Source organism: Hyla sarda, chromosome 9 (genome assembly GCF_029499605.1).
Source record: "Hyla sarda isolate aHylSar1 chromosome 9, aHylSar1.hap1, whole genome shotgun sequence".
Classification (NCBI taxonomy): Eukaryota; Metazoa; Chordata; class Amphibia; order Anura; family Hylidae; genus Hyla; species Hyla sarda.
Genome location: NC_079197.1, coordinates 40,957,677 through 40,983,591, shown reverse-complemented (window position 1 = coordinate 40,983,591; position 25,915 = coordinate 40,957,677). Strand labels below are relative to the sequence as shown.

Genomic DNA, 25,915 nt, shown 5'->3' with positions numbered 1-25,915 from the left:
TTTCCGTGATGCCCGCTATGGGGCACAGCCAGATTGGTGCTTTCCGTAATCCTGGCCTCCCCCTCTTCTTGGCCTGTCTGGATGTGGCAGCCAGCGCCGGCCCTTCCGGAGAGCCAGGTGGTGGGGCCTCAGTCCTGGATATAAGTGCAGGTTCACACTACGAATGTGTTTTATCAGTGTGTGTGTATGCATGTTTACCTTAGCACATTCTCGTGCACGGTTTTTGTGTTAACACTTTTTGCTTGCACTTGGGTGACTTCAGCCCTGTTAAAATAGGATGTTGATGTAGAAGACTGTCCGGGCATGCTGGGAGTTGTAGTTTTGCACCAACTGGAGGCAGATTGATGTATTGACTCAGCACGTTACCCCCCAATGGTGCCCCTGCCTGTCTGTGCAGTATACACTTTCATCCTATTTTGAGTTTCCCCATGTGTTTGCTCCATGGGTGGCATAATCCTCATGTAAACCCAGCCTCACCCTGAGGAGTATGTGGACACTTACAGAATCAGCATCTAATCCACACCAAATCTGCATGTGTGAACATACCCAAACTCCAGCGATAGTTATCAGTTAATTCATATAATAGCTCCTAGGAATACTGAGAGCAATATGAACGATATTTAACCCCTTCCTGCAGAATGACTTATATAAACGTCAGAATGCAGGAACTAGCTGCATAACCTGATGTTTATATGTCATTCAGTTAACCCGGCGATGCGCGGCATCGCATGGGTTAACAGGCAGAAGTCATTATTCTTCATTGGGTCCTCAGGGCTATAAGGTGGACACTACGTTTTATGAGGCGACCTTGCTGTACAGCCCTACACTACCAGGCCTGCTTTCCCGACTTTATGCCCACCTGAATGCCCCTCCTGCTGATACGAAATTGCGCTTCATGGAAGCTTGGGAATGTGACCTGCACGTGACCCTATGTCCCAGTGACATGCTTGTTGTACGGCTGTCAGCAAGGGCAGCTGGCAAGTCTCCTTAATGGAGACATCTATTAAAATTCTGCACAGAATCTATATGGCCCCCTCTAGACTGCACTCAATTTATCCCTCAGTATTTACTCTATGCTTTAGAGGATGTCGAGTTGTCTGTTCCGTGCACCACATTTGGTGGAGCTGCCCTAAGGTGGCGCAGTTGTGGAGGAGGATTCATGTGGTTTTGGTAGATCTGTTTGGTGACCGCATGCCCAGTACCCCATCCTTTTGTTTATTAAGCAATAAACCTAGTAGGATGCCGTTCCGTACTTTTCGGATGGCCCAGTTCATCCTTATGGCTACCAGGATACTTATAGCTGCCCAATGGAAATCCCCGACTTTGTCGTTCCAAAAGGTCATTTGACAAGGTTAATTTTGTAATTCTTTGTGAAAAGCTATCTGAAAGTAAGGTGGAATGTTTTGATAAATTATGGGAGGAATGGATAACTTCTTATTGTCCTTCTATGCAAACTTGCCTTTCTCTCTATTAATCTGGGGGAGGGGATGGTTTCCCTATTTTTCTGTGTGCTGAGATTCCCTGTTCGGCTATGGCCGGTCCAGATATTGATGTGTACTTTTGCTATCTTTTGTGTACGCTACACTTCCTGTACAATTTTTGAGTGCTGAGACGATATTGCCTCCTAGTTATAGGTTTTATATGTTTTCTTTGTTCTTATGTAATGTTATGCCCGTTAGGGCACCATTGCCTTTTTGCTTTTGCCTTCTGTATCGCTGCCATTACTCTTTTCAATAAAAGATTCTTGGTTTGACTGTTAACAGGCAGAAGTCCCACTGTTACCGGCGGGAGACAACTTTTGCAAGCCACCCCAGGACATTTGTGAATGGTCCTGGTCAGCGATCATTGTGATTGGCCCCTGTGGACCAATCAGTGTCTCAGCTGACTGGGGGGGGGGGGGGGGGGGGTTGAAAGTTCAGATCCCTGTTGCAAAAAGTTGTTTTTTTTTTTTTTTTTTTTTTACACTAATTTGCTGGTGTTGCCCCATGCTTCCTATTTTCACAAGAGGTAAAAGGAAAAAAAAAAGACCCCCAAAATTTGTAACATATTTTTCTCCGGTGTACGGAAATACCCCATATGTGGACGGAAAATGCTCTGCGGACACACAACAAGGCTCAGGAGTGAGAACATTTGAGGTGGTTTGCACAGGGGTGGCTGATCGTTACAGGGGTTCTGACATAAACACAGAAAAAAAAAACATTTTGGAAACTACATCCCATAAGGAACGTAACAAGGAGTATAGTGAGCCTTAACACCCCACAGGTGTTTGAATAATTTTAAAGTTGGACATGAAAATGAAAAAGTACCATGGTGCCAGAACAGTGCCAGCCACAAGTGACCCCATTTTGGAAACTACACCCCTCACAAAATATAATAAGGGGTGCAGTCAACATTTACGCCCCACAGGTGTCTGACAGAATTTTGGAACAGTGGTCCGTGAAAATGAAAAATGTAAATTTTAATTTGCACAGCCCACTGTTCCAAAGATCTGTCAAACGCCAGTGGGGTGTAAATACTCACTTCACCCCTTATTAAATTCTGTGAGGGGTGTAGTTTCCAAAATGGGGTCACATGGGGGCTGCCACTGTTCTGGCACCATGGTGATTTGTAAATGCACATGGTCCCCGACTTCTATTCCAAACAAATTCTCTCTCCAAAAGCCCAATGTCGCTCCTTCTCTTCTGAGCATTGTAGAGCGCCAGCAGAGCACTTTACATGCACATATGGGGTATTTCCATAATGGTGCTACAAATTTTGGGGGGCATTTTCTCCTATAACCTCTTGTAAAAAATGGTAAATTTGGGGAAAAAAATGCTTTCTAGTGAGAAATTATTTTTTCATTTACACATCCAACTTTACCTCTCTGGACCCCTTGTCACGTGCCTTGTGGGGTGTAGTTTCCAAAATAGTGTGCCATTTGTTTTTTGGTTTTGTTTTGTTTTGGTTTTTTTGCTGTTATGGAACCATAGGGGCTTCCTAAATGTGACATGCCCCCCAAAAAAACTATTTCAGCAAAACTCACTCTCCAAAATCCCATTGTCGCTATTTCTGTGAAACACCAAAAGGGTTAACACACTTTCTGAATGTCATTTTGAATACTTTGGGGTGCAGTTTTTATAATGGGTTCATTTATGGGGTATTTCTAATATAAACTGAACTGGTCCTTGAAAAATTCCGATTTTGAAAATTTTGTGAAAAATTGGAAAATTGCTGCTGAACTTTGAAGCCCTCTGATGTCTTCCAAAAGTAAAAACAACTTTATGATGCAAACATTAAGTAGACATATATTGATTAATGTATACAATATAAATTTTAAGTCTATTTTCCTCACAAGCAGAGAGCTTAAAAGTTTTTCATGAAATTTTGGAATCTTTCGCCAAGAAATGATGCAAGTATCGACAAAACTTTACCGCTAACATAAAGTAGAATGTCAAAGAAACATTCGCTGAATCAAATTCATAAATAAAAGCATCCCGGAGGAAAACTGTCAGCTTCTCCCCTCCCCCCCACACACACACTAACTAGCGGTAATGGCTGGTAGTGCGGGGGACGCTGATCAGTTTGGTGCTTACCGTGCCTGGATCTGCTGCACCGTTCGGCTCTTCGGTTTTCTATTTTCGGGATATGCTAATGAGGTGCTAACTGGCACTGACGGGGCTAACTGGCACTCTGGCGTCAGTGCCCCCGGCTGCAGCCCCTCCCAGTTCATCAATATTCCTCCGCCTCTCCCTCTTCTCCCTGCTCTGTAATGAAGAGAGAGGAGGAATATTGAGGAACTGGGAGGGGCTGCAGCCAGTGCATTGCCGTGGAATGAGATTTGCCATAGAATGAGATGCTCCGCCTCCATCACAGCCTATTGGCTCTCTCTTGTCACGTGACATATTTAAACCTTACGCATCGATGCGCACAGTAGTGTCAGTTTGGCTATCACAGGGAGAGGGTCTCCTCACCCTGTGATAGCTGAAGCTGTACGGAGCTCTCATGGCCTCTGTGGCCCGACAGAAGTTCACACATGTACGCAGCTCATACGGCTGCCTCATATACATTTACTGTTGATCCACAGCGCTATCGGGATCCCGATGCCCGATGGCGCTGTCATCAGGATCCCCACGCCCGCAGCTCTACACCCCGTCCCCCGCATCTCTACTCCCCGTTCTACGCAGCTGTACTCCCCGTCCCCCGCATCTCTACACCCCATCCCCCGCATCTCTGCACCCCGTCCCCCGCAGCTCTACACCCCGTCCTACGCAGCTCTACTCCCCGTCCCCTGTGAACGCTCAGGGAGCGATCCACAGCGCTATGGGGATTCCTACGCCCGATGGCGCTGTCATCAGTGTGCGTCCCCACGAGCGCCCCATGCCCGCAGCTGTACTCCCCGTCCCTCCGTAGCTCAGGGAGCGGGGAACAGAAAGTAGAGCATCGGGCGCAGGTAAAGTAGTACTGCGCATGCGCAGCACTACGCGAATAACTTAACCTGCGCCCGATGCTCTACTTTCTGTTCCCCGCTCCCTGAGCGTTAACAGGACGGGGAGTAGAGATGCGGGGGGCGGGGGACGGGGAGTAGAGCTGCGGGCGTGGGGCGCTCGCGGGGACGCACACTGATGACAGCGCCATCGGGCATCGGGATCCCGATAGCGCTGTGGATCAACAGTAAATGTATATGAGGCAGCCGTATGAGCTGCGTACATGTGTGAACTTCTGTCGGGCCACAGAGGCCATGAGAGCTCCGTGCAGCTTCAGCAATCACAAGGATAGGAGATCCTCTCCCTGTGATAGCCAAACTGACACTGCTGTGCGCATCGCTGCGTGACGTTTAAATATGTCACGTGACAAGAGAGAGCCAATAGGATGTGATGGAGGCGGACCATCTCATTCTATGGCAAATCTCATTCCACGGCAATGCACCGGCGGCACTGACGCCAGAGTGCCAGTTAGCACCTCATTAGCATATCCCGAAAAATAGAAGACTAGAGCCGAACAGTGCGGCGGATCTGACAGTTTTCCTTTTAATGCTTATAGAGACAGGGGTCAGATGTGCAAAAAATGCTCTGGTCCTTGAGGTGAAAATGGGCTTGGTCCTTAAAGGGTTAAGTGATTGTTGTAATCCTTGTTCTCACACTGGGGGGGCAAATCGCACTGTGTGCACGGGGTCTCCAGTCACTTGTTGTTTACGGTGAACCTGCTGCTGTCGTCACCGGCTAATCTCCTCCCCGCGTCACATGGCCACTGCAGCGATTGTCACTACTTTTTTTTTTTTTTCCAAGGGCCATTCTGATCACATGACTGTTTCCATGAGCGGTCATGTGACCTAGGCAATACCATTGTGAGCAGCGGAGGGAGTGCAGTTGTTTTTCTGTATTGTGGATGCTGGTGGGATAGAATTATAGAGACCGGAGGGGGGACGCGCGATAAGGCAGTAGACTATGTAGGTGTGTGTAGCCGTGTGTGCGGAGGAGAGCCGTGTGAGGCGGGATACAGCGGACGCGCAGGTTCAGGGCTCCCTGAGATTGTGCAGGTCTTGCAGATTTATTATCGCTATTGCTGCTGCGCTCCTGAGTCAGCCTGTTGTGTACAGATAAAGAGGGTAGAGTGCAGCGCGGAGACCAGAGCGGGACACACGGGCGGCGGAGCGGGACACACGGGCGGCGGAGCGGGACACACGGGCGGCGGAGCGGGACACACGGGCGGCGGAGCGGGACACACGGGCGGCGGAGCGGGATGACGCTGAAGTTCGAGCGCTCGGAGATCGTCCGCACTGACGGCCCCAGCATGAGGTCCGCGCTGTCCGATCTCTACCTGGAGACCCTGCTGCAGAACCGGGCGGCCACCCAGGTGAGGACGGAGTGAAGACGGATGCTCTGCAGGACGATCTTTGCCCGATCTTATCTCTGAATTAAAAATCCTTACTCACAAGGTGTAAAGGGCAGATGTAGTGATCAGCATCGTCTGCTGGGGAGGGGGGCTGACCCTTGTTCAGGCCACCATTAATGGCTTCAGGATCTGGGTTGGTTTTTGTGTAAGTCTTCCAGGTTGTACAAAGGCACACGGTGGGCAAGCAAGGGTTAATGCCAACCCCCCATAGACATTGAGGGGAGGAAAAAAAAATATACACGACAGACAAGCAAGAGTTAAACCCCCATAGAGGACAAAGAGCCATCACTAGCTGTCACACTGAAAGGAAATGCCCCATTGTTCCCTTGACAGACAAGGATGAGCCTTCTTTTTATTGCAGGTTTGTAGAAGACTCAAGGGTCTAAGGCAGTGTTTCCCAACCAGGGTGCCTCCAGCTGTTGCAAAACTACAACTCCCAGCATGCCCGGACAGCCTTCGGCTGTCCGGGCATGCTGGGAGTTGTAGTTTTGCAACAGCTGGAGGCACCCTGGTTGGGAAACACTGGTATAGGGTGCGTTCACACGCTAGTAACTTGCAACGGGTTTTCCATTGCGGCAATCCTTCTGCGAGTTACACAATAGTGTCAGATTTGCGGACTGTCCGCAGACCCATTCAAATGAATAGTAGCGTAACTCGCAGCGGGAAACCTAGTTACTAGCGTGTGAACACACGCGCTGATTTTTTTAGCGGGTTTTCCGCTGTGTATTTGAAAGTGGGCGGGCTCTTCTCGACTGTCCGCAGCAGATTTTCCGCAGGCGAATTTACGCTGCGGAAAATCCGCCACAGTCCCTACGGACTTCAATGGGGCTTGCGGCGGACTTTTCGTAGTGTACATTCCGACGTGGAAAATCTGCTGCGGAGAAGAGCCCTCCCACTTTCAAATACGCAGCGGAAAACCCGCTAAAAAATCCTTGCATGTGAACGTACCCATAAGGTGTATTTCACCTGAAGTTACCTGTCCAGGCACTGTCCTGATCAGTGGGATGTCACAGATCCCAAATACAGAGTATTCCAAGTCAACCGTGTGTGTGAATCTGTTCTTTCTGTGGAGCTGACACATTGCTGAGCACTGAGCTCAGGGCCCCATAGAGAATAATCAGTCAACTTGTTCCATTGAAATTTTGTAGTGTGAACGAGGTCTAATGTGTTGAAGAGAAGTATCAACCATGTTGCATTAAGCTGCCCAACCCTTTGTCTGGTGGAGTGATGAGCTGCCATTAGAGGAGCCTGGCAACAGCTTTCCCCTCCTCTCTCCATTGAGGACACATGAATGCTCATGCGTATCGGAGATCAGGAGAGAGCTATTGACTGCATGGCTACCCTCTAGTGACTTTGCATCTGTAATAGGTGACAATCCATGTATTGTCACAGCAGATTTTTTATTTTTTTCTGCAGTAAAAAGCCGCTACAAATTTTCCATTGTATGTGGGCGGATTTGTAGAAATTCCATTCTAATGCAGGTGATTGCTGACAGAACATATTCTGCAACAGCTGGAGAACCACAGGTTGGAGACCATTGTTATCGATTAGCAGCTGTAGAGATGTCCGGCTGCAGACGGTTTTCCTTTGTTCTGTCCGTCTTCCTCCAAACTCTCAAGCAGTCAGCTGGCGGCTTCACATCAGTATAGTACAGCACATTTTTATATCAGGTATAGCCGGTTGCCCAAGCCCGATCATGGTTCCTTAATGCAACTCCTAGGCTGCGGTGTGTTGGGTCTGGAAACCAGCAGTTGGGCCAGGGCACTCCACAATGGGCCCATGATACTTATGTGAATCTGGTCTCATGTATGTGATTTCTATTTTTTTTTTTTTTTTTGTATGGACTTAAACTGTTGTGTTTTCAATGATTGTGCTTAACACCCAGGAAAAGGGGCTTTCACATAGGGTTGGGTGGTATGACCAAATGTGTGTATCACTGTATTTTTGTAACTTTTGGCAGTTCCACGGTATATAAAGGTATTTCCTCCTCCTCTGACTGCCCCCCCTTCCCAAATTATCAGCCCAGCGCTGCCCCATTGGGGTAAATAATCACATGTCACCCGCAAGCACTGCCCTCCTTGTCCTGTTTGTTGCGGCCACCGGCGCTGACACTCTATACTGTATCCCTATGCCCAGGCTGCAAAAGGTAAACAAAATAAACTAATGCATGTAAGGTAAGAAGCTGGCTTCTTACATGACAGTGGGCTCAGCCTATCACCATCCGAGGCGGAACATCGCTGGGGCCGGTGATAGGCTGACGGCTATCCGGTGTTCCCGTCCCAAAGAAGCAGATGAGGCCGGTACCTGACTAATGGGAGGTGAGTTAAAGTTTATTTTGTTTGCAGCCCGGGCATAGGGATACCGCACAGTATAGAGCAGTGGTCTTCAACCTGCGGACCTCCAGATGTTGCAAAACTATAACTCCCAGCATGCCCGGACAGCCGTTGGCTGTCCGGGCATGCTGAGAGTTGTAGTTTTGCAACATCTGGAGGTCCGCAGGTTGAAGACCACTGGTATAGAGTGTCAGCGCTGGCGGACGCAACAAACAGGAGGATGAGGAGGGCAGCGCTTGTGGGTGACGTGAGTACTTACCCTGTTGGGGACAGCGCTGGGCTGAAAATTAATTGGGGGGGCAGAACAGTGCTCGCAGGTGACATGTGAGTAGTTCCCCGATGGGGACAGCACAGCGCTGGGCTGATAATTCATTTATTCCCAAGCGGGAGGGTCCAAACCGGTATTGCGGTATGGGGAAAATTCATATCGCGCAGGACAAAAATTTCGGTATTCGGTATGAACCGGTATACCGCCCAGCACTACTTTCACATATAAAATACTCCTTCAGTAGCCTCTATTGCCGCCCCCCCCCCCCTCGGGGATGCTGTGACTGATGGGGCCGCATACTGCGAGTCAGGACCAATGGGCATGATAATTATTGCTAACTATACGAACAATTTTATAGAAATGGTCAATTTTTAGGTTTAGCCTGCTAGTGTGTAAGTGGATGGGTCAGACAAATGCATTGGGCCTGCCTGGGGATGGCTTTGGATCACTATTTGGATCACATTTTCTTTCACTCCAATAATTCTGATTTATTTTTATAGGGATTTTCCTCCCCACCTAAAGTTTTATCAGAAGAGTTTTGCACCAATGGATCTGCAGCCGGGTGTCCTGAGGAAAAGAAAAAAGTTCGACTTGTGCAGTTTGAAAGAGAGACGGAGGAGCCCATGGTAAGTGGGGTACACTGAAAAAATGGGAAGGAAAATGGAGAAGTAAAATAGTCTTACTGATGAATAGGGTCATAGGGCTTCACACCCTCAATCTCAAGCATTCTGACAGTGGTTTTGCAATCACTACAAGGCATCTGTGATTTTTCAGCTATTGGGAAATATTGCAAGATATTGCACCATTCCATGACCAAAAGTAGTGGCGAGTCAAAACTAGCAGTAGTAGGAAATGTCTCTTAGCAAAAAATTGTATTCCCCATGAAGTAACAATTCTGGAACATCTTTTCTTACAGCTCTGTGTTGTGCCATTCACCTGTTATTCTTACTAGAAACTGATGACTAAATTGCCAACTGGGTGTTACCATTTGGGGGAAGTGTTTCTACACTGTCTTCTACACTGTCAGCTTTGATTGGATATTCCCAGACAGTGTAGGGACACACATCCAGCTGGTAACGCCCAGTTGGCTATTTAGTCATTAGTTTCTAGTAAGAATAACAGATGAATGACAGCTCAGAGCTGTAAGGAAAGGTGTCCCAAAATTATTTTATGTGGATAACAAATATTTACTAAAACGGACATCTCCAGAATTCTGCTTTAAGGGGTATTCCAGGAAAAAAACATATATATATATATATATATATATATATATATATATATATGTATATGTATATTGTATAATATATATTGTGTATAGTGTGTATAGTGTATATTGTGTATAGTGTATAGTGTGTATTGTGTATAGTGTATTGTGTATATTGTGTATATTGTGTATATTGTGTATATTGTGTATATTGTGTATATTGTATATTGTGTGTATATATATATATATATATATATACTGGTTCCAGAAAGTTAAACAGATTTGTAATTTCTATTAAAAAATCTTAATCCTTTCAGTACTTATGAGCTTCTGAAGTTAAGGTTGTTCTTTTCTGTCTAAGTGCTCTCTGATGACACCCAGTTTAGAAGAGGTTTGCTATGGGGATTTATTTCTAAACTGGGCGGTTCCCAAGACGTGTCATCAGAGAGCACTTAGACAGAAAAGAACAACCTTCACTTCAGAAGCTCATAAGTACTGAAAGGATTAAGATTTTTTTAATAGAAGTAATTTACAAATCTGTTTAACTTTCTGGAGCCAGTTGATATATATAAAAAAAAGTTTTTTTTCCTGGATGACCCCTTTAATAATTTTGGTTGGAAATTCTGGTGCAGTAGAATCTCATTGCTGGCATCTGGGTTATGCTGCACAGTGCACACTACGGAATTTCAGTGGTGGATGTTCCGCCGCTGAAATTCTGAAGCCAAAAGAATGAACTTGTTTGTTGTTCATGCAGAATCTGCTCTGCAGACATTGCCATCTATGGAGACGGCAATGTGTGCGTGGTCCTAGCGCCAGTCCTAGCTCTGATTCCGTGTACCCAGGCTGCACTCAGAATCTCTGGAATGTGGGCGCTCAGAGGGGAACAGCCGGCAGTTTTCATGCAGATTAGCGCTTCTTCCGGCCTCAGAGAATCTTAGCTCAGCACCTAGTCATAAATCTCCCTACTGTATATAATACATGGTCAGAGTAGGTTGACTAGTGTAGGGACTGGTCTTGCATAGATTCCCTCCGTTCTTACTCAGAAGAGGGTTCCTTAGGTATCTCTTTCCTAATGAATAGTTCATATGGACCGAGTTGTTACGAGACAGTCCTTAAAGGCGGTAACCAGCATTTTTGTGTATCCCATATATATTGTGTTGAGCACATTTATTAAAGGGGTACTCCGCCCCTGGCATCTTATCCCCTATCCAAAGGATAGGGGATAAGATGTTAGATCCCCGCGGTCCCGCTGCTGGGGACCCCGGGGATCACCGCTGCGGCACCCCGCCATCATTACTGCACAGAGCTAGTTCGCTCTGTGCGTAATTACGGGCGATACAGGGGCTGGAGCAGCGTGACGTCATGGCTCCGCCCCTCATGACATCAGGGCCCGTCCCCTTAATGCAAGTCTATGGCAAGGGGCGTGACCACCACGCCCCCTCCCATAGACTTGTATTGACGGGGGCGGGCCGTGATGTCACGAGGGGTGGAGCCGTGATGTATCGATGCTCCGGCCCCTGTATTGCCCGTCATTACGTGCAGAGCGATCTCACTCTGCGCAGTAATGTTAGCGGGGTGCTGCAGCGGCGATCCCCGGGGTCCCCAGCAGCGGGACCCCAGCGATCTGACATCTTATCCCCTATCCTTTGGATAGGGGATAAGATGTCTAGGGGCGGAGTACCCCTTTAAATTATTTATTTAATTATTATGTACACTGGTAATCTGGTACCGTAGTAGTTATATAGTCATTGGGGAGATTTACCAAAACCTGTCCAGAGGAAAAGTTGCTGAGTTGCCCATAGCAACCAATCAAATCGCTTCTTTGAGTTTATAGAGGTCTTTTAAAAAAAAAATTAAAAGAAGCGATATGATTGGTTGTTTGAGCAATGCAGCAACTTTCCTCTGGACAGGTTTTGATAAATCTCCCCCATTGAGCTCAAAGAAGATTTCCACTGCAATTTAGTATATACTTCCTCCTGCATCAAAACAATAAAAGCCTGCATACTTGCCTTTCCTTGCAGTGCAGCTGTCAGATCCTCTGGTCCCCGCAGTGCTCCTGTTCTGCCATCTTCTGGTGACTTAACTGGTAGTAGAAAGAACAGGACCAGATGATCTGGCAGCTGCAGTGCCAGGGTAGCTGGGAAGGTAAGTATGCTAGCTTTTATTGCTATAATGCACATACTATGTTTTTTACCTTTCCCTGGGCAACCCCTTTAAAAGGCCTCTACAGACAGGGAAAACTGCACTGCTTATACCACTAGCAGCAGAGCGCCGGTCAAATAGTATGACACGTGCCCCTTCTCCTGTATTTTTCACAAGAAACCACTTGCGACTTCATATATATATATATATATATATATATATATATATATATATATATATATATATATATATAATATAATATAATATAATATAATATAATATAATATAATATAATATAATATAATATAATATAATATAATATAATATAATATAATATAATATAATATAATATAATATAATATAATATAATATAATATAATATAATATAATATAATATAATATAATATAATATAATATAATATAATATAATATAATATAATATAATATAATATAATATAATATAATATAATATAATATAATATAATATAATATAATATAATATAATATAATATAATATAATATAATATAATATAATATAATATAATATAATATAATATAATATAATATAATATAATATAATATAATATAATATAATATAATATAATATAATATAATATAATATAATATAATATAATATAATATAATATAATATAATATAATATAATATAATATAATATAATATAATATAATATAATATAATATAATATAATATAATATAATATAATATAATATAATATAATATAATATAATATAATATAATATAATATAATATAATATAATATAATATAATATAATATAATATAATATAATATAATATAATATAATATAATATAATATAATATAATATAATATAATATAATATAATATAATATAATATAATATAATATAATATAATATAATATAATATAATATAATATAATATAATATAATATAATATAATATAATATAATATAATATAATATAATATAATATAATATAATATAATATAATATAATATAATATAATATAATATAATATAATATAATATAATATAATATAATATAATATAATATAATATAATATAATATAATATAATATAATATAATATAATATAATATAATATAATATAATATAATATAATATAATATAATATAATATAATATAATATAATATAATATAATATAATATAATATAATATAATATAATATAATATAATATAATATAATATAATATAATATAATATAATATAATATAATATAATATAATATAATATAATATAATATAATATAATATAATATAATATAATATAATATAATATAATATAATATAATATAATATAATATAATATAATATAATATAATATAATATAATATAATATAATATAATATAATATAATATAATATAATATAATATAATATAATATAATATATATTTTATATACACACACACACCGTATTTATCGGGGTATACCACGCACCGGCCTATAACATGCACCCTCATTTTACCAAGGATATTTGGGTAAAAAAAAGTTTTTTACCCAAATATCCATGGTAAAATGAGGGTGCATGTGTATACCCCGATACACCCCCAGGAAAGGCAGGGGGAGAGAGGCCGTCGCTGCCCGCTTCTCTCCCCCTGCCTTTCCTGGGGTCTAGAGCCCTGCTGCCGGCCCTTCTCTCCCCCTGGCTATCGGCGCCGCTGCCCGTTCGGTCCCCCTGACTATCGGTGTCGGCGCCGATAGCCAGGGGGAGAGAAGGGTCAGCGACACCCATTGCCGGCGCCGCTGCCCCGTTGCCTCCCCCCATCCCCGGTGGCATAATTACCTGGGTCCGCGCTGCTGCAGGCCTCCGGCGCGCGTCCCCTGCGTCGTTGCTATGCACGGCGTGGCGCACTGACGTCATGCGCCGTGCAGCGCATAGCAACGACGCAGGGGACGCACGCCGGAGGCCTGCAGCAGCTCGGACTCGACCCCGGCAACAGGTAATTATGCCATCGGGGATGGGGGGAAGCAACGGGGCAGCGGCGCCGGCAATGGGTGCCGCTGCCCTTTCTCTCCCCCTGGCTGTCGGCGCCGCTTCTCTCCCCATGGCTATCGGCGCCAGCAATGGGGCGCCGGCACCGATAGTCAGGGGGACAGAACGGGCAGCGGTGCCGATAGCTAGGGGGAGAGAAGGGCCGGCAGCAGCGCTCAAGACCCCAGGAAAGGCAGGGGGAGAGAAGCAGGCAGCGAAGGCCCTCTCCCCCTCCCTTTCCTGGGGGTGTATCGGCGTATAACACGCACATAGACTTTAAGCTAAAAAATTTTGCCTAAAAAGTGCATGTTATACGCCGATAAATACGGTGTGTGTGTATATGTGTGTGTATATATATATATATATATATATATATATATATATATATATATATTATATTCCTTGATAGTTTGTCTATATTGTGCTATGTTGAGAACCTGTGTTTCTAGAGGAAGCACAGATTGCTTAACCTATTATTATACCAGATACTCTTTAAGATCTCTCATTGTAGTGATCTGTTATCTTCTCTATGTGAACATTTTCTAGACCTGAGTAAAGCAAACAATACATTATGGATGTCAGACTATTGTTTCCTGAATGACTTGTCCTTCATGGTTGGTTTGCAAAGGTTGTTGTCTTGCACAACAAGGCCATATGTTATAGTGACAGATCACTCACCTCTGCCCTGATCTGTGGCTTAGTCTGGGCTCCATTCATCTGTTTCACATGAATGATTTCAACCACAGCACCCAATGATGGCTGGCAAAGTAAAACTGCAGATGAACTTTGAGTGGTCTAAATTGGGCTGATAATTGACCCTCCTAAAAATAGTGCAGGTTTACATAGGCAATGTTAAGACAATCGCCCTTTATGCCACTAAGGCATTAGGAAAACAATGTACTAACCCAGTGGAGAACTGTTTGATTTTATTATTATTTTTTTTTTTCAAGATATGAATGTGTGACTAGTAATTAAGATCGCACTACCATCAGTAGCTACAATATTTGGATAAAATATACAATATCTCACATACCTGAGTATACGCCTCAGTAAATATTTTATTCTATCTTTTCATTTGACAACACTGAAGAATAGACACTCTGCTGAAAATTAAAGTAGTGAATGCACAGCCTGTATAACAGTGTTTAATATGTCCCCTTTAGAATAACTCAACACACAACCATAAAAGGAAATATATCATGCCCAAAAATGTATCCCGTATCCACAGGATAGGGAATGTTTTAGACCGCGGGGGTTTTAGAACCAGTCTACGAAGGGAGGGGGTCATGCTTTGCTTCAGTATGTCACAGTACATGTTGGCATTTATGGTTCCCTTAATGGGAATGGGTGAACTAAGGGGGAGGGGGAGTGAGTTGAGCAGCGGGGTGGGTTGCGGGCGGCGCGGCGCGGAGCGGTATGTGCTCTGGTGTTCACCTACACAGGGTGCCTCCAGTTGTTTCCCCACTACAACTCCCAGCATGCTCTGACAGCCAATAGATGTCAGGGCAAGCTGGGAGTTGCAGTGGGGAAACAGCTGGAGGCACCCTGTATAGGTGAACTACGGGCGGAAGTGCCGGCCCCAGCAGGCATCAGTGACGTGGTGCCTGCTGGGGAAGTCTGCCTGGTAGTGAGCACGCTACCTGGCAGACAAAAAAGCATTTTTAATGGCAGGGAGGGGGTTAGGGATAGATGGGTAATAGGCAGGGACAGAAAAAAAAGTGGTGGTGGGAGCTACCCTTTAATAACTGGGATTCTTTTACTTTTCAGTCTAAATCTGAGAGAGTTTTTTCGTGACATATTCTACATTTTGAGTTAGTGGTAAAATTTTGTCGATACTTGCATCATTTCTTGATGAGAAATTCCAAAATTTGATTTTTTTAAAAATTGAAAATTTTGCATTTTTCTAACTTTGATGCTCTCTGCTTGTAAGGAAAATAGACATTCCAAATTAATTAATTATATTTTGATTCACAAATACAATATGACTAGGAACCATATAGTTCGAAACACTTCGGTGTTTCATATATGCTTTTAATTCTCCCCATCTCATTGATTTTTAAAGGATGAAATACATTTTTTGTGTTTTTATACTGTTGTTCTATATTTTTCAGGGGAGCTGGATTTCCTTTTCCTTCTTGGTTTCTATGTCTACTTTATGTTTGCATCATAAAGTTGACATGTTTTTTCTATTGGAAGCCATCAGAGGGCTTCAAAATTCAGCAGCAATTTTCCAATTTTTCACAAAATTTTCAAAATGTGACTTTCATCGACCAGTTCAGTTTTGAAGTGGATTTGAAGGGCCTTCATAATAGAAATACCCCATAAATGACCCCATTATAAAAACTGCACAACTCATTAGCATGTTCTTGTACACCCAGTTTTTTACATTTTTACAAGGGGTAAAAGCAGAGAAATCCCCCCCCCCCCCCAAAAAAAAATAAATAAAAAATTTGTAACCCAATTTCTCTCGGGTAAGGAAATACCTCATATGTGAATGTAAAGTGTTTGGCAGGCGCAGTAGAGGGCTCAGAAGGGAAGAAGCAATAATGGGGTTTTGGAGAGTACATTTTGCTGAAATGGTTTTTGGGGGCGTCTCATTTAGGAAGCCCCTATGGGGCCAGAACAGCAGAAAAACCCCACATGGCATACCATTTTGTAAACTACAACCCTCAAGGAACGTAACAAGGGGTACAGTGTGCCTTAACCCCTCACATGTGTTTGACTTTTTGTTGAAGCTGAATGTGTAAATGAGAAAAAAAAAAAATTTCACTAAAATGCAGTTTTTTTCCCCCCCAAATTTTTTTTACATTTTTACAAGGGGTAATAGAAGATAATGACCCCCAAAATGTGTAACACCATTTCTTGAGTATGGAAATACCCCATGTGTGGACGTCAAGTGCTCTGCTGGCGCACTACAATGCTCAGAAGAGGAGCGCCATTGAGCTTTTAGAGAGAAAATTTGTTTGGAATGGAAGTCAGGGGCCATGTGGGTTTACAAAGCCCCCCTTGGACCCCCCCCCACGTGTGACCTCATTTTGGAAACTACACCCCTCACAGAATTTAATAAGGGGTGAAGTGAGTATTTACACCCCACTGGCGTTTGACAGATCTTTGGAACAGTGGGCTGTGCAAATTAAAAATAAAATTTTTCATTTTCAGGGACCACTGTTCCAAAAAATGCCCCCTAAAATTTGTAACCCCATCTCTTCGGAGTATGGAAATACCCCATGGTGGATGTTAAGTGCTCTACGGGCGAACTACAATGCTCAGAAGAGAAGGAGCACCATTTGATTGTTGGTGAGAGAATTTGGCTGGAATTCAAGTCGGGGGTCATGTGCGTTTACAAAGCCTGCATGGTTCCAGAACAGTGGACCCTCCCCCACATGTGACCCTATTTTGGAAACTACACCCCTCACAGAATATAACAATGGGTGCAGTGAGCATTTACACCCCACTTGTGTTTGACAGGTCCAGGGGGATCGTGGATGATTTTTAGAAGGCGAGGAGGAAAAAACGAAAATGCAAAAATAAAATTGGTCTGGTCCTTAAGGGGTTAAGTACCAGGGAGCCAAGACGTACGCATACGTCGGTGGTCCTTAAGCAGTTAAAATTGTAGCAGAGGGTCATTTCTTCAGTGGTGTTAAATGAAAAGATGTAATAAAATATGTGCAAAAATTTGACGGGTGTACTCGCTTTTGTTAGATATTGTATAATGAAGCCCTGATGGTAATCTCGTGGAAGGTATTGGGGATGACAGGATTTGTCAAGATCTGTTTGAATACTGATCCGATATAGCATCATGGCTGCTTTATAAATGAAAGCCATGTGATTAATGTGAACAAAACCAGCAATATGGCTCAAGCTTTTTTCTAGACTTATTGCTCAGTTGCATAGTAAATGTGGTTGAAAAAAACATCAAAGTCTATCAAGTTTACCCAGAGCATGTGAAAGAAGGGGAAATAGGGTACATTTATAGAATCCGTTCTTTGTGCCCTTTCGTTATTCTATAAACTGGTGCCCAGAACTGCATGAACTTTTGTTTCATTTTGTAGGTATTGGCAGGGAAGGGCACTTTTTGTTGGTGTTGTTGCTTTTAATTTATTATCTACATATATTCATGTATGTTTCATCTGTCTGTTATAGGGCATCACCCTCAAGTTGAATCCACAGCAGAAGTGTGTTGTTGCACGTATCTTACATGGCGGACTTATCCACAGGCAAGGTAATTATTCAGTAGCTGCCAGTTCCCTTCACTTTGCTCCTTTTTTGGCTCTCCCATGTATATTTATAACTAGTAAAGCCCTATAGTAAGCCTTTGTTAGGGTATAAAGGTAATTGCTCATATTACTTACAGCACCTATCCAAAGAGGTTAACCTTTACTTTAGGATAGTGGGCAAAAACCTGTGAAATAAAATCAGCCACTAATATATCCACAATTACCAGTACAGAATCTGTAGATAAAAAGCCCTAGCAGATAAATGCGGTTTATTGCTCTCACCAGTTTAAACTATTTTTAGTTCTGGAGATCAGTGGTTCTCGCATCGGACAGTGGACTCAGCTGCAATATCAGACAGAACTACACTGCTCAAAAAAATTAAGGAAACACTAAGATAACACATCCTATATCTGAATGAACCAATAGTATGAAATACTTTCGTCTTTACATAGTTGAATATGCTGACAACAAAGTCACACAAAAATGATCAATGGAAATCAAATTTACCAACCCATGGAGGTCTGGATAGGGAGTCACACTCAAAATCAAAGTGGAAAACCTAACTACAGGCTGATCCAATTTTGTCATTAAAACTAGTCAAAATTAGGCTCAGTAGTGTGTGTGGCCTCCACGTGCCCGTATGACCTCCCTACAATGCCTGGGCATGCTCCTGATGAGGTGGCGGATGGTCTCCTGAGGGATATCCTCCCAGACCTGGACTAAAGCATCCACCAACTCCTGGACAGTCTGTGGTGCAATGTAGCCTTGGTGGATGGAGCGAGACATGAGGTGCTCAATAGGATTCAGGTCTGGGGAACAGGTGGGCCAGTCCATAGCATCAATGCCTTCCTCTTGCAGGAACTGCTGACACTTTCCAGCCACATGAGATCTAGCATTGTCTTGCATTAGGAGGAACCCAGGGCCAACCCCACCAGCATATGGTCTCACAAGGGGTCATAGGATCCAATCTCTGTACCTAATGGCAGTCAGGCTACCTCTGGCAAGCACATGGAGGGCTGTGCGGCCCCCCCCCAAAAAATGCCACCTTACACCATTACTGACCCACCACCAAACTGGTCATGCTGGAGGATGTTGCTGGCAGCAGAACATTCTCCACGGCGTCTCCTGACTCTCATCTGTCACGTGCTTGGTGTGAACCTGCTTTCATCTGTAAAGAGCACAGGGTGCCAGTGGTGAATTTGCCAATCTTGGTGTTCTCTGGCAAATGCCAAACGTTCTGCTCGGTGTTGGGCTGTAACCTGTGGACATTGTGCCCTTATACCACCCTCATGGAGTCTGTTTCTGACCATTTGAGTGGACACATGCACATTCGTGGCCTGCTGGAGGTCCTTTTGCAGTGCTCCTCCTGCTCCTCCTTGCACAAAGGTGGAGGTAGCGGTCCTGCTGCTGGATTGTTGCCCTCCTATGGCCTCCTCCACGTCTCCGGATGTACTGGCCTGTCTCCTGGTAGCGCCTCCATGCTCTGGACACTACGCTGACAGAGCAAACCTTCTTGCCACAACTCACATTGATGTGCCATCCTGGATGAGCTGCACTACCTGAGCCACTTGTGTGGATTTTTGACTCATGCTACCACTAGAGTGAAAGCACCCCCAACATTCAAAAGTGACCAAAACATTAGCCCAGAAGCATATGAACTGAGAAGTGGTCTGTGGTCACCACCTGCAGAACCACTCCTTTATTGGGGGTGTCTTGCTAATTGCCTATAATTTCCACTTGTTGTCTGTTCCATTTGCACAACAGCATGTGAAATTGATTCTCTCAGTGTTGCTTCCTGAGTGGACAGTGTGATTTCACAGAAGTGTCATTGACTTGGAGTTACATTGTGTTCCCTTTATGTTTTTTTTGAGCAGTGTACTATCCTGGACATTGCTGTGTTACTGCATGTAACAGGCCATGGGGCTCAGAACTGTGGCCTGTTCATTTTGCTGATCTGTGTAGTTCTAAGGTCCATCCCACCCTGATGGTCTATGCTAGGAATAGGTGATCACTGTTTAATATGGAAAAAGGAAACATTTAGAAAAACAAGCATTTTTACAAATAGTGTTCTTTGAAACTGTTCTACTGTTGTATAGATGCGCCGGTCTGCACAGGAGCTATATCTCCATGGTTACCGATAATCACCTCTGAGTTGTCTGATCCTGTAGTCGTACTCAAGTTTGTCCTCCGTATCTTCATATCTTGTTAATGTAATTTTACCTAGATTACAAAGAAGTGAGGGCATGGAGTATGGATGGCTGGATCAGATTGCGCATGTTTTGTTTGTCTGTTACCATGGACACTCCTAGATCGTATAGCAGCTAAAGACAGAGTAGTAGGAGGTTTCTATTGAAAACAATTTGAATTTTTTATTTTTAGATTAGATACTCTGAAACAAAAAGTTAGACCTATTTATTTTAATGTTGTGTATAGAATACATGTTTTCTCAGATGATTCAAAACTTGTGCATAGGAACAGTGGAGCAGTTACCCATAGCAGCCAATCAGATTCCAGTCCTAATTTTTCAGAGGCATTTTTAAAAATGAAACCTGGAACCTGCCCCCTGTTCCTGTGCACAAGGTTTGAATCTCCCCAGGTATGTGTGTGTGATGTAACGTGTTTGCGTTCTCCTTGACTTAAGGTTCTCTTCATGTTGGTGATGAAATTCTTGAAATCAATGGAACAAGCGTCCAAAGCCAAAGTGTGGACCATCTGCAGAGTGTCTTGGTGAGGGGCTATGGAATGTCTAAATAATTTATAGTGCAGACAGTTATTTCCTTTTTACATGTGGCTAGTGCTGCAAATAACTTATTATTTTCATAATTGATTAGTTGGACGATTTATTGTTTTGATTGACTAATCAAATAAAAATAACCATAGTGGAGAAGATAATTTGTGAGTAGTTTAGGCTGGGATCACACCACGTTTTATGCAATACGGGACTGCATATGGCTGGGGGGAGCTAAAACCGGGCACTCCCGTATACCTGCTGTATGCGGCCCGTATGTAATGCATTTCAATGAGCCGACGGGAGTGAAGTGCTGACCCTGGTCCGATCAGTTTTGTCCCGTATGCGGTTTTCCCACTGGACCTAAAACCGTGGGCCTCAGGGAGGTAATGAGTGGATCGGACTGAAGGTCATCTGTCTTTACGTTTCAGGTAAGGGATACATTGTGTGTTGAGAGAGTTTGTTTGGTCGGCTAGATGCTGAGCTTTGCAGAGGCTGAGAGGAGGAGCTTTTTATTATATTTAAATATGTATAATTCTTTAAATATAAAATATATAATTCTTTTTTATTTTTTTTTCTTCTTCCTGGTAAGGGCTATTATCCCCCACCCTGCCCCGTTTATCATCTGTGGCCTTATACGAGGGGCCTGGTTGTTCATCCTATGTGCTTCCAGCAACCTATTTAGTGAAGTGGGGGTCCAGCACAAATAATCTTCCACTTCCTGCGTCTTTTCTTTGCAACTATTGCAAATCTGTCCTTTAGCACAGAGCCTGACAACCGGGGACTTACAAAAGCTGCAGAAAGGATCTGCAGGAAACAGCAGATTTTGTGCTGGGCCCCTTCTTCACTAAACAGGCTGCTGAGGACCACAGTTGCAGATATACTTAGTGATAAAAGCTAAGTGTATGCAAACTTTAGAAATTGGCTGACCAACTTATCGGCCATCCAATTAATAGATTATGAATATAGCTGACAACTATTTTCATAATTAGTTGTTTCAGTCCTACATTTGGCTTAGTTTTGATTTTTAGATGAAATATTGAGGCGAAATGTTTCTCTGGTTGGTACATGACACAATAAGCATGCATAACATACCGCCTGTTGACTTGGTATTGTTCTTTTCCTTGTGTAGAAAGAAAGCAAAGGAACGATCACTCTAAAGGTGTCCCCAACGCAAAGCAACCGTAAGCTCCCACTTCAGGTGAATCTGTTCTGCAACTTATTTGGCTCCTAAAATACCAGGCAAATGATGTGAACTCGTAAGCAGCCTTGGTGTAGGGGTTTGTCTAGCTGAATTACTGCACTTCATTCCAGAGCAGCAAGAGTGAAAGGGAAACTGACAGGCTGTTTACACACACTAAACCCAATACACTAGGTTATAATGAGGGTAAAAAGGAGTACAGAGAGGCACCACTTACTAAAATGTGTGCAGCCGTTTAGAAGACATGGCCCTGCTGCTATATTGCTGAATCTCTTTAATAGGCAATGGAGGTGCAGAGCAAACTTGCTGAGCTTCCCTGCCTCCGTCCTCTATGCTGTGCTTTGCCCACCCGTCATATGCATAATCTTTTTTTCTTCACCTTCACGTCCTAGTGACGCAAGAGTGAATAAGCAGAAGATCGGTAGTAATAGCGCAACATACAGGACAGAGGCAGGGAAGCTCTGCAAGCTGGCTCCCTGCCTCCATTGCACACTAAAGAGAGACAGCAATATAGCAGCAGGGGCCATATCTTCTAAACGGCTGCACCAATTTCAGTAAGTGGTACTTTGTACTCCTGCTCACCTGCATTCACCTGTGGATGAACAGCCTGTCAGTTTCCCTTTAATGTTTTTAGACAGTAAACCAGAAGAGTGAAAATGGATGGAACACAATGGCTGTGGTTGTAAACAGCTATTTGATGAGTGAAGGGTTGTTAAATTACCGGGGCAGCGTCTATTCTGGCTGTCGTATGATGGTCTATAGCTTTTTCCATTAATGATACTTTGCTGTGAGAGGCAGCTCGATGGCTGCTCACATCTAACAAATGAAATTCCTTTTATAACACACAGGGATTATCTCGTAAATCTGGCCATCGATCGGCAGGTCCACCTTCTGAATTCAGAAATCAACTGATAACCCCATGGAAAGATGCAGCTTGTAGCTGCAGATTTTGTGTAGTATTACAGTATAAAATTCAATGAGTATAGACTTAAAGGTGTACTCCGCCCCTAGACATTTTATCCCCTAGCCAAAGGAAAGAGGATGAGATGTCAGTTCGCTCTGCGCGTAATGACGGGCAATACAGGGGCCGGAGCATCGTGACATCACGGCTCCGCCCCTCGTGACCTCACGGTCCGCCCCCTCATTACAAGTCTATGGGAGGGGGTGTGGCGGTCGTCACGCTCCCTGCCATAGACTTTCATTAAGGGGGCGGGCCGTGATGTCAGCAGCGGGACCCCGGCGATCTGACATCTTATCCCCTATCATTTGGATAGGGGATAAGATCTCTTGGGGCGGAGTACCCCTTTAAGATTGTCAGAAAGAAGTGTCACAAGAACTTGGGTAGGAGAAATGTTCTCATTGTATACTGAAATATTCTTGTGTAATAAAATGTGTATTTTTTTTTTCTCTAGATGTTTGTACGAGCGCTCTTTGATTATGACCCTCTTTCTGACCCCCTCATTCCATGCCGAGAGGCAGGCCTGCGCTTCCGTACTGGAGATATTCTGCAGATCATAAACAAGGATGATTCTAACTGGTGGCAGGGAAAGAAACAAGGGGAAGAAAAAGCCGGTCTAATACCTTCACCTGAATTGCAAGAGTGGTAAGGCAAAGGGCTGGGCGGTATACCGGTTCATACTGAATACCGAAATTTTTGTGCTGCACGATATGAATTTTAACCCATATCGCAATACCAGTTTGGCCCTTCCCCCTCGGGAATTAATGAATTATCGGCCCAGCGCTACTACTCAATGTCAACTGCAAGCACTGCCCTCCTGGTCCTCTTGTTTGTTGCGGCCGCTGGCGCTGACACTATATACCAGTGGTGGTCAACCTCCAGATGATGCAAAACTACAAGTCCCAGCATGCCGGGAGTTGTAGTTTTGCAACATCTGGAGGTCTGCACATTGCAAACCACTGCTCTATACTGTATCCCTATGCCCAGGCTGCAGAAGGTAAACAAAATAAACTTTAAAGGAAAACTGTCAGATATTTTCTCCCGCATTATCAACAAGTACTAATGGATAGTGCGGGAGACTCTGATTAAAACGAGCCCTACCTTACCCAGATCCGCCCAGCCGTTCTCCCGCAATTGTAGTTTTATTATCTGTGGATATCTTGCTGTAACTGGCACGGGCGGGGCTTCTGCAGCTAACTGGCACTGATGTCAGTGCTGCTTATGAATATTCATCCCCCCCTCCCTCCAGTTCTCCCTCTCTTCGCCACTCCTAACTGGAGGGAGGGGGGATGAATATTCATAAGTGGCGCTGACGTCAGTGCCAGTTAGCTGCAGAAGCCCCGCCCGTGCCAGGTACAGAAGCTACATTAATACTTGTTGGTTGTTGTTCTAAATGGTCATCTAACTTGTCACACACATTAGGAACAGCTTTGCTGGACGATTATAATTCTCTACTTTACTGACCCAAGCTGCTTTTCCTATAGTAAATTACTAATGGTGCCTGGTGTGGAGAATTTTAAAGAATCTAGGTCACAAACATAGGAGTGCAGTCTTTTGGCAAAAAAACATAATGAACTGTTTTGCTCTTTTTGTTAGGCGTGTAGCAAGCACAAATACAAGTAACCAAATACCTCAGAGCTGTAGTCCCTTCAGCAAAAAGAAAAAGTGCAAGGATAAATACTTGGCAAAGCATAGCTCTAGTAAGTAAACATTAATATAATGTTATAGGCATCACTAGCAGTGATTCCAAACTTTATTCGGCTATGCTAAATCTGCATTAAACTTTCTTCTCTTACAGTTTTTGATCAGCTAGATGTGGTGTCTTATGAAGAAGTGGTGTCTCTTCCTGCTTTTACTAGGAGAACCCTTGTGCTCATTGGTTAGTAACATAATACGGGTTAGTCTTTAAACTACTTAAGTAGATAAGTTTGTTGCAACACAGGTGATAAGGGGGAGCGAAGTGCAATTTAGCAGTTATAGGACTTGGTGAAGTTAGTGCAATGAAAAAGAGAGGGGGAACAAATCTATAAACTGAGTACATGGCAAAGTTATTTTAAGTTTTTGTTTGATTTATTTCAGCATTTGTTAAATTTATTGTACTAGTATATGTCTACCGTATATACTCGAGTATAAGCTGACCCGAATATAAGCCGAGGCTCCTAATTTCACCCCAAAAACCCAGGAAAAGTTATTTCCCCCCCATGTAATCATCCAGACCCCCGTCATCTCCCCCCCTTTTCATCATCACCGCCTGTCAATCCCTTCATCAGTGGTCTTCGACCTGCAGACCTCCAGATGTTGCAAAACTACAACTCCCAGCATGCCCGGACAGCCAACGGCTGTTGAAGACCACTGCGGCCTTAGTAATCATCCACCCCCCCCCCCCCTTTTGTTTTGTACTCGCCTCCACTAGGCGGGAAGTTAGGGTGAGCTTGTCCGGGTCATCTATGCTGCAGGGACTGTCCAGTGGGGAGTATTAGTCATTGCGGGCTGTCCATTTTCACCGGGGGGCCCTCTTCTCCGCGCGTCGCGCCTGCCCCGGACTAGTGATGCGCAACGTCCCTGTGCGTCGTCGTCAAGGCATTCCCTCCCCCCCCCCCCCTTTCCTGCCTTGGATATGACTTGGGGTTGATGTGGAATGTCATTCACAAAATTACTGGACATGGGCCAGGACTATAGGATATTTTTTCTTTTTCTGTCCTCGCGTAAATTTTGCTTTTCTTTCACAGGTGTCAGCGGAGTTGGGCGTAGCCACATAAAAAATGTTTTGCTTACCAAATATCCTGAGAGGTTCAGCTACCCCTTACCACGTGAGTGCTGGATGCTTTCACATATATAGTGATTTAGAAGCTTGTAAAGTGCCTATTGGAGCCTGTTAACTTATAATGTTGTCCATTTTGAAGGGAAGAATTGCTTGCCATGCAATTGTTTCTTTTTCATGTGAAATCTGATGGAACGGCCATCTACGGCTCCAAATGGAGGCACTGATGGTGGTCTGAATG

General features: G+C 43.6%; 1 protein-coding gene across 3 annotated transcripts in view; it reads left to right on the top strand.

Annotated features, from left to right (window-relative positions):
• MPP1 (MAGUK p55 scaffold protein 1) overlaps positions 1–25,915 on the top strand; it is a 75,695-nt gene that overhangs the window by 35,780 nt on the left and 14,000 nt on the right. For 2 of the 3 annotated variants that reach the window (XM_056537926.1, XM_056537925.1), the window contains 8 exons: positions 8,973–9,098; positions 17,953–18,031; positions 20,668–20,753; positions 21,887–21,955; positions 23,368–23,558; positions 24,510–24,613; positions 24,712–24,792; positions 25,643–25,723. In XM_056537926.1, coding sequence (XP_056393901.1) covers positions 9,096–9,098; positions 17,953–18,031; positions 20,668–20,753; positions 21,887–21,955; positions 23,368–23,558; positions 24,510–24,613; positions 24,712–24,792; positions 25,643–25,723 — 694 coding nt within the window. In that variant the 5' untranslated portion in view covers positions 8,973–9,095. Of the gene's footprint in view, positions 1–5,325; positions 5,833–8,972; positions 9,099–17,952; positions 18,032–20,667; positions 20,754–21,886; positions 21,956–23,367; positions 23,559–24,509; positions 24,614–24,711; positions 24,793–25,642; positions 25,724–25,915 lie in introns of those variants that run through there. The other variant, XM_056537924.1, reaches the window with a different exon arrangement.